This window comes from Nannobrachium achirus (assembly GCF_963921795.1).
Source record: "Nannobrachium achirus genome assembly, chromosome: 13".
Lineage (NCBI taxonomy): Eukaryota > Metazoa > Chordata > Actinopteri > Myctophiformes > Myctophidae > Nannobrachium > Nannobrachium achirus.
Window position 1 is genome coordinate 53147220 of NC_137833.1, and position 13134 is coordinate 53160353.

Below are 13134 nucleotides of genomic sequence, written 5' to 3' on the forward strand. Positions count from 1 at the left end.
TTATAGATCGATGACGTTTAAATCAGGCTTTTAGAGAAGTCTTCGCACGAGGGATAAAGGGTCTGAGTTGAGCTGCTCAGTTTGGGTGATACATTGTCCAACGTTACAAAGTACACGTCATAATGTGGATGTAATGTGTATCATCATTAGGGCTGTCACGATTATGACATGTCACTCAAATAATTGCGATTAACGATTTAATTGTTTTTATCGCTGACAATTATATTTCTGTTTGGCTTGTAGGCTTTGAAGTTGCACGTGGCAGATATGACACATGACCTAAATATACAAAGAAATTACTCACATATTTGACAACTTTACACTTTAAAAAGAATAGTGGAAATAGCCGATCTTCACTATTTATTTTTTATGTTTGAACATATATAAACATTTTCAACTTGTAAACGATTATGACGATTATCACAAAATAATTACGATTATGTCAAATAATTGCGATTAGACGTTTATGTAATAATTGTGACAGCCCTAATCATCATTGTCGGGTGGAAGCCTTGCATTTCCAAGAAAAATGTCCAAGAAAAAAATATATAACTTTAGTGTCTATTTGAAAATAGCCGATCTACAACGCCTCGCGATGCAAGCCATTGGGAGCTTATAGATCTGCTATTTTGTGTAGCACTCTTATATGATGAAGTAGGGCATTCATTTACAAGAAAGAAAAAAAAACATTAAATAGTGAAAATATCGAGCTATGAGGTTTCAGCCTGACAATGGCAATACGTAGGACTTTCACAGTGTTATTTTGTTCATTCACTGTCTGAGAAGCAGTGAAACTAACATCACGTCTTCACGCACTTAGTCTTTGGGACTCAAATGAACAGCTAGGCATCAGTCACAATGAAAGGACAGTGCATTGTCCTTTTGTTCTGACTTGTGCTTTTGTCATCTCCATGTGTAGAGACAACTGAAGTCTGACATCACTATAATAGTCTGAGCGTTTCGTGCACAAATCGTGCACTTTATGAAAGAAGCATGAAATTTGGCACACAGTTAAAACATGCCATATGGAACATTTTTGGCTATAGGGGCATCGCAGATTTGTCTTGGGAAACTTGTGGGAGCCAATTAAAGTTGGGCTCTCATACTGTGAAGAGTGACGACTCATCACTAAACCATGGTTTTATGGGGGCCGTTTTTAGCCCAACTAACTAGAATGTTTTTCGTGCAAAACAAATGCTTACATTTGATTCAGAATCATGAAAAAAAAACTAGTTTGACCCCTCACATGCTACTTAAAGTATATTTATTTTTTGTATTATTTTACTGTATAGTAAAGTCTATGAGACGCCAACTTTGATTGGCTCCCACAAGTTTCCCAAGACAAATCTGTGATGTCCCTATAGCCAAAAATGTTCCATATGGCATGTTCTAACTGTGTGCCAAATGTCATGCTTCTTTCATAAAGTGCATGATTACATCAACATACTGACCGAAACGCCCGGACTATAAGAACTGTGTTCCAAACATTAACAAAATGAGCATGGCAATTTTACTCGTATGGATATGAAGTATCAACTGACGGTGGAAAAGTTCTAATTCACCCAAAGAGTATGAAAATAAATGCATTTTCTACAAATATAGACGTTATCAAAATGTGACTCAATATCATAAACAACACAGAGTCCTGTGGGCTTATTTATTTATTTTTGGAACACAGTTATGGTTTGACACAATCTTAAGTTTTCCCTAGGGGATTTTCAATAGAAGAAATACTTCTGTGTCCATGGGGTAGCAGGGCTGACGTCAGGATTTTGTTACTCTACATGACTGAATATTAACCTTAAAAGGATCCCTGGCTAATACGACAAATACGCCTTAATACATTATAATTGACCTCTATAACTACAATGTAAAATTAAAAACACCTCAAATATTTTATTTCTTCTAGAAATAGCTAATCTTTGAGTCAATTGGGGAAATGCCTGTCGCAAGTTGATGATGTCATAAATGTCATGTGTGGTCTAATTTATGGCATGCATGTGCAAAATAAACCACAAATACATTTGAAATATTGATTTGATACTCATATTAACCATAGGAAGTATTATGTTTGTTTTTTATTTTTACATGCATGCCATAAATTCCATAGGGATAGATCACACATTACATTTATCATCAACTTGCGACGGGCATTTCCCCTATTGAGTGAAAGATTCGCTATTTCTAGAAGAAATAAAATAATTGAAGTGTTTTTAATTATAATGTATTAACACGTTGCAAGCCGCGGCAGAACCCTCTGAACAGAGGTAGCGCCGAAGAAATAAGCCATTTATTTACAAACATGTTTTAAAAAAACAAAGCCCACATGATAACAACACGTACTGGAGTGCTCGACACAGCGTACATATTCATCCTGCAGAGGTCGGCGATCTTACTTTGGCGAGGCGGAGGGGAGATCAATTCCATTCGTTTACGTGCGGCGAAGCAGGGAAAGGAGCGATAGAGAAGCGGCGCCCGAACGTGATTGAAACCGCGATCCACGAACAGAGACAAAGACCAGCCATCTTGTTTGAGCTTCTTGCTGAGTTTCAACACTGGGGAGAGGATGAGGCTCCTCCTGGCCAGCCATCCATCCAGAATGTGAGTCAACGGCGTGGCCTGCTGGATATTAGGAGTATCACACCCAGCACCAGAAAATGACTGTCAGAGCATATTAACCCTTTCAGATCGCTCCAAAAAGACACAGAGAAGAATTTCCGATGTTTTTTTTTTTTTTATTATAATTTATATCAAAAGTCCGGGAATAGACGGCGTGGCTGATGGGACCCAGTAGGAAGTCCGAGGGAGTACGGCCAGGCTTAGAAGGTGTTAAGGCATATTTGTCGTATTAGCCAGGGATCCCTACACTTGGTCACTGGCACAATATCTTTTCAGATGGGGTTCCGTGGCAAAACAACATTTCAATTTGGGGTTCCTTGACATGGAAATGTTCTCACTGGTCTTCCACACCATCGCTAGACATTTTAACTCTCTCTCACCTCTAACACGGTGGTTCTTTTCAGGCCGCGAACTGGGGACCCCCCACCCTAACAAGCACTTGGAATTGTAGGAGTTGAGGCATTACATTTTGTTTGACTGAGTTCCCACAGATAAATATTGTTAAAGTAGCCGATCTACAGCTCTTTATTTGACAATTTGGCCAATGTGTGAAACATTTTTATAGTATAGTTTGTTGACCTTTGGTGCGTCTTTTTTTCTTTTTTAGGTCGGCCTCTTGCAAAGGTCTTAAAAGTCCTTAAATTGTCACTTTACTCATCTGGGGACCCCCACAAATCATGTGGGTGGGGACCACTGCTCTAACAAATCATATCTCTGTCTCTGTATCTCTCTCTCTCTCCATCTCTCTCTCTCAGGTGCCCTCTGACGGGCCTGTGGTCCAGCAGTCGGGTCCGTCCCGCGTGGCGGCGGTGGGTCCGTACATCCAGTCGTCCACCATGCCCCGCGGCCCGCCAGGCCCAGTGAGACACGAGCTGCTGGTCAAACCCGCCGCCCACCCGGACGGCACCAACACACTGCCGCCCCCTCCGCCCCCCGCTCACGACACGCAAGGTGAGAGACAGAGAGAGAGGGAGAGAGAGAGAGAGAGAGACGCCACTAGACAGTAGGGCTGTCACGATTATGACATTTAAGTTGAAGATTGATTGGCACACAAATAATGGCGATTTAAGGAATTTTTTTTTGCGTTTCATTAAGGATTTTTTTTTTGCGTTTCATTTTGTCAAACATTGGAACACAATGTATGTATACAGTTTACATTTTAGTTTCAGCTTTTAGGCTTCGTAAACAAAAGGTGCACAGGCCAGATAAGAAAACATTACTTTGTAAAAAAAAAGGGGGGGTAGGGAAACCGTCATTAGAACACGGAGGGATCCCGAAGTCTACCTCTACAGTATGTCACGTTTATATTCAAGAGCTGAAATATAACATACAATGTCCTGCTGCACCCCCCTTCACCCCACCCACCCCACCCAGCTGAACCCAAGGAATGTGAGAGATCTTCTGCTTGTGATGTCAGTCTGAGTTCTGAAGGTAGCTGGTCTGGTCCATCTCCTGGATGTGCTGCTGTGGCCTTGAAGCTGCTGTTTCTCAACGTGGGGTTCGAGGACCACCAGCGCCAGTGTCTGTAGGGCTGTCACGATTATGACATTTTACATGACGATTAATTGTCACTCAAATAATTGCGATTAACGATTTAATTGTGTTTTTGTCGTTGACAATTACATTTCTGTTTGGCTTTTAGGCTTTGAAGTTGCACATGGTAGATGAGATGACACAACCTAAATATACAAAGAAATTACTGACATATTTGACAACTTTATACTTAAAAAGAACATTCATAATGGAAGTAGCCGATCTACTTGTAGATCAGCTATTCCTACAATTTGTAACTTTTTTTTTTAAAAGTATATGAACATTTTTCAACATGGAAACGATTATGACGATTATGAGAAATAATCGCGATTATGTAATAATTGTGACAGCCCTAAGTGTCTGTAACTCTTAAGAGGGTGTGAATGGAACCAAATGGACCCGGATGTGCCATTTGAACCAGAGGTTCCATTTGGTTCCGTTTCACTGTACCCCGATATTCACTGTGAAATCCTCAGTGTAAATGTAACTCTGAGACAAATGGAATCAAAATGGTGATGGTGAAGGGTTACATTTGAAGCCCTGGCGGTCCCCAAACCCGGCTGAGTTGAGAACCAATGGCTCAAATGTGTTAAAGTGCACTCATACACAGCAGGTTATGGATGTTCAACTTCTCTCACATTGTTTAGTTTTTTCTGCTTATTTTTGTGTGTGGATTTGCAGTGAGGCTGCTAGCACTGCTGTTGAAATTCAGAGGAGTGTTGTGATGTGTTTGTGTGTGCTATGTTTTCTGTCCTGTCACCATTCTGTTGATCTCACCATGACGGGACAAAGGTCAAGGGGACAATTAGCAAATTATAATGGTGTCCCATGTACAAGTGTATCCAGTAGATGGGGGTAGAGTGCAGGTCATCATAGAGGTCTTCTGGCTGGTGAAAGGGCCAGATTTGGACATACATTCGCGAACATAGAAGATTATTGATTAGTTTAGTATGTGAACGGTCACAGCTTGACCGTATCTTTGTCACGCCTGACACTGTGGTTCCTGTGACATCATCCTCTGACTTCACTGTGATGTCAGGGAAACCACACTAACAGAATCTCTTTTATGCCCATATACTGTATGGAGATCCCTGATGTCATCAATATTAAGCCCATATCTAGGCTTCATATGGGAATGCCCATATATGGAGGCCACATCAGCCACATACCACACTAAAGACCGATGGCCAAGACAGCCCATATCTGTGTGGCTGGTTCTACAGACAGGGATCTCTATGTACGGGCATAAAAGGGATTGTATGTATGATGTCAGATGTCATAGACGTCATAGGACTTTCACCAGCATGTTTGGGCTCCCACAGCATATCTCCATATACAGTACATGGATCTCCACATATGGGTACCAGGGGTCTCCATATATATATATATATATTTATGTCCGATATACATCACTGGCCAGATGGCTAAGACATGGCCACATGTTGCCCTGAGGCGTCTTACTAGTATATATATAGAGAGAGAGAGATAGAGATAGATAGATAGATAGATTTTTTACAAGTCGTTTTTTGGACCGACTTGTATAGTCGGTATGCCAGATTCCCAGTCCACCCCATGGTGAAACAGACGATGGAGTAGTGTATGTGTTATGGATACATACAGGTCCCATTTAGTGATGCCCCCCCGCCCCGCCACACACACACACACACACACACACACACACACACACACACACACACACACACACGCGCTGCACTACTGTACACAATGCACACAAGCACTGTGACAGGCTCTCCTTAGATGCCCCCCTCCCCCCCAGTGACTCCTGGGCCAGCAGAGAGCTTGATATCATTAAAGATAAATGAGCTGGGACTCCAGAACAAAACAAACTAACAAACAACGGCATAATGGATCCTCCTTACGACAAGACACTCCCCCTTCCTCACCCCTTCTCGCTGCCTCCACATCCGACCATCCTGTGTTTTAGTGCAATTGGAGAAAAAAGAAGCCGATAGTAACAAGACTGTACTCGTACTACTTTTACTTTAACCCATTTAGGCCTAGAAATATTAAATGCTTTAACTATTGAAAAATAGCAGATATACAAGCTCACAGCGTGGCACCGAGTGCTGCGCTGCGAGCTTGTAGATCTGCTATTTTTGAAAAGTCGTGAAAATGTGTGCAAATCTTTGAATATTATGCATTTCTTAAGCAAACATTTGTAACAAAAATCTTGCTTCTGGGGGGTTCCCTGGAACTAAATATTTTGAGATGGTGGTATGTGGCCAAATACATATCATGGGGGTCCTTCCTGTGAAAAGGTTTGAGCACCACTGACATGGAAACAGGTTTTTCACACAAAAAAAGACTTGCACAAATGTTCAGGATTTTTTTTAAATAGCAGATCTCGCAGCGCGGCACTCTGTGCCGTGCTGTGAGCTTGTAGATCTGCAATAGATAAAGCATAAAATAACTGTTAAAGCGGTTCAAATCTTAACATGACACAGATTTGTGTTCAGGTCTAAATGGCTTTTTAATAAATAAAAGCAGTGAACCTCTTTCCCTACTGTTTTTCTTCATTCTTGTTTGGTGATGTTGCATGCAATCTGTTCCGCATGGTGAGTTGATATGGGGAGGTTGGAGGGCTTGGAGATCTGGGGCTCCAAGTGCCATTGAGTGCAAGGCAGGCTCCTGGGAGTGTGTGTGTGTGTGTGTGGGGGGGGGGGGGGGTGATGGAGAGAGCAAAGGGGGAGATGGGAATATCTAAGGTGGTCCTCTCTCTCTATCTCTCTCTTTCTCTCTCTCGTGCGCATCTTCTCCAGAAGCCATGTTCTTACTAAATCCAGTGAAAGAGCTGCGGGCAAAGAGAAAAGGTACACACTTGTTGTGTTGTGTGCGCGTGTGTGTGTTCTTATCCTGTGTTTTGCGATTCTCTACGGTTGTTGTGAGCACTTGTCAACTTTAACCCTAGCATCCATATTCAGGCAGGTGGGGTAGGTAAGAATATCAATATTTTGTTAGCAATAATGTCCAAAAACGTGTCGCGTTCTGTGCCTATAGATCGACAATTCTTGGTGATGTGGAAAAAAGCAGTCCAGAGTTAAGAGCCACTGAGTCTAGAGGGGCTTAATTTGTTAAATGAAGTGGCGGCGACCGTAAAGAGCAAACGTCGGCTCCATCCGTCTCTCAAAGCGACGTTACTTTATCCGTCCTGTTTGCTGTGCTTTGCTTCTGTCTTGTGTTTGGCGTGTTGTTGGCTCGGTTGTCCTCCTCGATTCATCTCTCTTCTCTCCGCTGTTCTAAAATGGGTCATAACAATAACCGCGCTCTGAACTGACTTGTGGTGTGGATCCCGGGCAGACTTCTGCGACTGTTTCGCGCACCTCTCAAGAGAACGCTTTTTAGTTGCCGGTGATCAGACGTCCCAGTTTGGATCGGGATTTAAGTGATTAAGGGTCCTTTGGGTTAGGGTTAGGGTCACCCGCCCTAGTGTTTTACGTGCCTCTCAAGAGAATGCATTTTTGTTGTCAATCCTCAAGCAATGCACTGGTGAAGTGGTGATGATCCGTTGTTTTACCATCTTAGTTGTGATGCTAATGTCTCTGGTTGAGAAGAGACTCCCCCTGCTTGAGTGGCTGCCCAACGTTTGCTGATGTCTTGAAGGCTTTTTGGTGCAATCAACCACAATGTGGCTGATTAGTAATCTATGTTGTAATACATAATGGCCTCCTCTGGTTGCCATGTTCTTTTCTTTTCAAACGGTCGAAGCTGGTTTCCATCTCTGTGTTTTGATTCTTCTTTTATTTAGTTTCGCTTCCATACCAGATCCCGAGGTACACAACATTAACATCCTCCCGGTGTCTCTCTGTGTGTGTGTGTGTTTTGTCACAGGTCTTCAGTCATCCAAGCTGGCTGAGTGGGGCTCCTCCTCCTCCTCTGGTCCTGAGTCCAGTGCCAACAGCCATGGCTCAGCATCCACACTGCCACGCATGACCTCCCGCTCCAGCCCCAGCGCTGAGCAAGGTAACGCGCCGCAAACAGTACTGGTCCTCAATCTCAACCTGTGGGTCGGGACCTTATTTTGAGGGGTCCCCAGATGATTAACCTAATGTTCAACATTGTTTTCTCACTCAACAGTAAACAAACTACCATAACATGTAAGTGTATAGAGGGTATATGCACATTTCTAATGTGAATTTTTAAGGACTTTTTAATCATTCTAAAATGAAACATTGGCCGAATTGTCAAATATTAGAGGCAGCAATTGTGAAAATAGCATGTAGATCTGCTATTTTCACAATAGAACCGTATTAAACAAAATGTACTACCTCAACTCTTAGTGCTCGTAGGGTGGGGGGTCCCCAGTTAAAATAGGATTATTTTGGGGGTCGCGGCAGTGGCTCAGGGGTAGAGTTTCGTCTTAGAACACGGAGGGTTGCAGAAGGGTTCCCAGTTCGATCCCGGACTCCCCCAGAGTTAAGGGCTTTGCGCACAGGCTTGTTGCGTTTTTTCCGTTTGCTGCATGATTAAAGCGCATTGGATTTGGTGTGCAAGGCTGTGCAGAATCCACACTGCGGATCCGAAAAGGAGTCATAAAAGGGGTCGATGAGCTTTTACCGCAAAAAGTTAAATGTTTGTGACTTGTTTTGAGCTTGTACCTCTGCAGCAACAAACATTTCATAACTGTGTGTGCGTGTGTGTGTGCGTGTGTGTGTGCGTGTGTGCGTGTGCGTGTGTGCGTGTGTGCGTGTGTGTGTGTGTGTTTCTCTTTCTCTCTCTAGACGAGACAGAATTAAAGAGGGACAGAAAGGTGCGTCCATTCTCCATGTTTGAGCCCACTGAAGTGCCCGCCACCTCCCTGCGCAAGAACCAGAGCAGTGATGACCTGGTCAGGGACGCCCAGGTGAGAGGGGACACGAGCCACACGTCCACCTAGGCTATTAAAAAAAAAAAAGCAGATCTACAAGCTCACCGCGTGTCACTTCGGGCCACGCTATGAGCTTGTGGATATGCTATTTTTTTGCTTCTGGAACTAAATATTTTTAGATGGGAGTCTACGGCCAAATACATGTCATTTCGGGGGTCCTTGACATGAAACATTTGAGCACCACTGATATATAGCAAGTCTTTCCGAAAAATGACAGGATTTAGAAGACATTTCGTAGAATCGGCCTCAGGTCTTTAACTCATTGCATGCCAGGCCCGATAGTCCCGAGATTTTTTCAATGTCTTTCCCTGCCAGGCCCGATAGTCCCGAGAATTTCCGCCATTTTGAAAAAAAACATTTTTTTCAAAATTTTTTTTGGACTCCAAAAAATGTAGTAGGCATGATAGAAATCACGATAGGCACGATAGTCCCGAGAATTTCCGCCATTTTGAAAAAAAAAAAAAATTCAAATTTTTTTTTGGACTCCAAAAAATGTAGTAGGCATGATAGAAATCGCGAAATTGCATGTTTAACCCCCATAGCAACCCCATCTATCAAACATGGCAGCCATCTTTGTTTACATTTTAGGAAAACATAATGGCTTGTATCTCATGAATGCCTGAACGGATTTCCATTCGGATTTTTTTGTTTGAAAGCTGTGAGCAATGTGGACACACATGGTGCATTATCTAGGCATGGGTGTGCATGATCCGTGCACTATGAATTACATGGAAGTCTATGGAGACCAGAGGCACCATAGAGTACGAAGGTATTGTTAAATGGCGGGGAATGTGTTAATGGCTTTTTATACACCCAGTTCTCTGCTCCTGGGCCTCACATGTGTGTCTTACAGGCACGTGCACACATAGACATCAAAGGGGGCTTGAGCCCCTGCCCTTTTATCCGTCCGTAAAAAAGTGCCCTCTCAAGACGATGAATGCCGTTTTTACTATGGTGAAAGAAATGCAAATGCCCTCTTTCCATGCCATACCTGAAGGCAGCATTCAAGAGAATTGCCTTGTCCAAACTCTCCTGAACTTACAGCATCTTATGTTGAAAGAATTGTCCTCTCTGTGTAGAAATCCCTGCCGTTATGCCACATGTGCAGTATTCGATTGATTATACTTAGTGTGGTTAGGGCTGTCACGATATGACATTTTACATGACGATTAATTGTCACTCAAATAATTGGCGATTAACGATTTAATTGCGTTTTTGTCGTTGATAATTACATTTCTGTTTGGCTTTTAGGCTTTGAAGTTGCATATGGCAGATATGACACATAACCTAAACACACAAATAAATTACTGACATATTTGACAACTTACTACTTAAAAAATAACATTGATAGTGGAAATAGCCGATCTACAAGCTCACAACGCGTCGCGATGTGACGCGTTGTGAGCTTTTAGATCTGCTATTTCCACTATTTCTGACATTTTTCAACATTCACGATTATGACGATTATGACAAAATAATTGCGATAATGGTCAAATAATCACGATTAGACGATTATGTAATGATTGTGACAGCTCTAAGTGTGGTTTCAAGTACCGAAAATAGCCGACCTCCAAGCTCGGAGGTCGGCTATTTCCGCTATATTTCCACCAAAAGGCCCTACCTGGTGTCTTTCAACTAAGAACCCTCACTCTCTCCTCTCTCTCGTCAGCAGTCTGCCGCCACCAACAAGCCCCCCGTGGTCAAGGTGCCCCCGCCCGTCCCCAGCAAGCCCAAGGGTCCCTCCGGCGGGCCCTACGGCAAGCCGGCCCTCAACACGGGGACCTTCCCCAAAGCCACCAAGCCCCAGCAGCAGAGCCAGCAGCAGCACCTCCAGAGCCGCGGCAGCCCCGTGCCACCGCCGTCCCAGAGCCAGACGCTGCCCCTGCCCTCCAAGCAGCAGGACCCCCAGGCGCCCCCCGCGGCCACCGTGCGGCCCTTCACCCCGGAGCTGCCCTCGTCCAAGCCCCAGACCCTGGCCGCCAGCTCCATCTACTCCATGTACACGCAGCAGGGCGTCTACCACCAGCCCGTCATCCAGGGGGCGCTCAACAGGGCCCAGGGGCGCGGCAACGGATTCGTCAGTGGTACGAATGTTATGAATATTCTAAATCAATCTGCTTTTTTTGAAAAATTCTTGAACTTTTGTGCAAGTCTTTGAATTTTTTTGACACGATTCTCTAAATGTCTTTTAAAAACCTCTAAGGTTTTTTGAAAAAAGGCATGTTTCTATGTCAGCGGTGCTCAAACTTTTTCATGTGAAGGACCCCCAAAATGATATGTATTTGGCCACGGACCCCCATCCAAAATATTTCGTTCCAGGGACCCCCCAGAAGCACAGTTTGAGTTACAAATGTTCGCTTAAGAAATACATCATATTCAAAGATTTGCACACATTTTCACGACTTTTCAAAGATAGCAGATCTACAAGCTCGCAGCGCGACACTCTGATATTTTTCAATAGTTAAAGCATGAAATAATTCTATGCCTACACTTTTTTTTACTTCAACCCTAGCATTCCTATTCTAGGTGGAATTTACCCCTAAAAAATAACAGATTTACAAAAATGTAGATCAGTTATTTTTGGCCAAGAGGTTTGGTGTAGAGGCAAAAAGTGGCAGACCAAGTACAGAGCCTGTAATACTACCTATGACAATGTAACACAACAAATATGTAGTGGGGGGTCCCTGCTTCATCTCTCCCTTGGACTGAAAAACCTTGAAGACCCCTGATATAGGGCATAAGTGATTCCTTATGCGATGTTGTAACCTTTGGTCCCTGGGGACAGTGGGGAGACTTTTGGGACTTTGAGCTACAAAGGTTTATAGGCAGCACTGCTATAAAGCACACCGCCCCCACACTTTAACTCATTCTGAGCCCCAGACATTAACGGATTATAAAGTCCAGAGTGCCTCCCTCAGGCCCCATTAACGGTCATTATCTTATTTTGAAGGCCAGAAGTCCATAGCAGTAACACTTCCGGTCTGACGTCATCGCGTCATGCGACGGAATAGATCGTTGCTTACGTGGTGTCATGGCGGCTCGGATCAGTGCTTTTATACATGTGTTATATAAGCGAGCATCTGCCTCCATCTTCGCTTCTAAAGTGTAGTTTTGAGATAATGGACATTAAAGATGAGATCCCCCGTCCACCTCAATGTTATGGGATTACTATTTTGTGCCCGTGGAGCCGTGATGATGACAAATCAGCGACGGAGATCGGATCGGGACCTCCGGCCATTGTATCCGGTAATATAACCGCCGTTACAGTAATATATTACTTTTCGCGAGATATCTCGGGAATGGCACTCCAGATACTCGAGTACATTTCGCGAGATATCTCGGGAATGGCACTAAATCGGTTAAAAGTGTCACCCTGTCAACAGTCGGTCTCCATAAGAGAGGAGAGTGGAGAGGAGTGCCCATCTGGTCCTTTATCGCTCCATTTGAGTCCATTTAACTGGACACAGTTCAGAGAGCTTTTTATTTATTTATTATGTACTGTCCTTTTTTCAATCGATCAGAGCGCTTTTCTGGACGCCGTTGTCATTGAGAGTGGCAGTTCCTGGTTCCTCTTGGCAGCCTTAACGGCTCCCCAGATGCTGTTCAGTAGCGGCACGGCAGTGCTTTTACCATCTAGTGACCCAGCAATGAAAGTCATTTTACCCATAGCCAATGCTACACGTAATTCTTACAGTAACCCAAGAAAAATTACTCCATGTGCAAAGTGGTCATCTATAAGCTACTGCAGGGGTGGGCAACTTTGATGATGGCGAGGGCCACTATATTTCCACGTTCACTCCAGAGGGCCACATTACATATTGCTACGTCCTACTTTGTCATTCTAGTATCTCATACAAAAAGAAGCAAAAATAGCCGATCTACAAGCTCAAAACGCATCGCGCTGCGATGCGTTTTGAGCTTGTAGATCGGCTATTTTTGATCAGCTGTGCTCACACTCATGTGCATTAATAGCCGAGCTGAAGCAATGTGAACGTGCCATGGACCTCTCTTGGTCGCAGTAACGATGTCAACGTCAGGTTGTAAATGACCCGTTTGTCGCATACGTAACGATTGGGAGGATCAAAAAGTCGGGCACG

At 43.7% G+C, this 13134-nt stretch overlaps 1 protein-coding gene across 6 annotated transcripts in view; it reads left to right on the forward strand.

Moving 5' to 3' along the window:
- Window positions 1-13134, forward strand: part of LOC308297054 (apoptosis-stimulating of p53 protein 2-like) — an 88174-nt gene that overhangs the window by 61321 nt on the left and 13719 nt on the right. For 4 of the 6 annotated variants that reach the window (XM_080740434.1, XM_080740436.1, XM_080740437.1 and 1 more), the window contains 4 exons: window positions 3375-3570; window positions 8002-8133; window positions 8892-9013; window positions 10707-11121. In XM_080740434.1, coding sequence (XP_080596560.1) covers window positions 3375-3570; window positions 8002-8133; window positions 8892-9013; window positions 10707-11121 — 865 coding nt within the window. The remainder of the gene's footprint in view (window positions 1-3374; window positions 3571-8001; window positions 8134-8891; window positions 9014-10706; window positions 11122-13134) is intronic. The other 2 variants (XM_080740435.1, XM_080740438.1) reach the window with 1 other exon arrangement.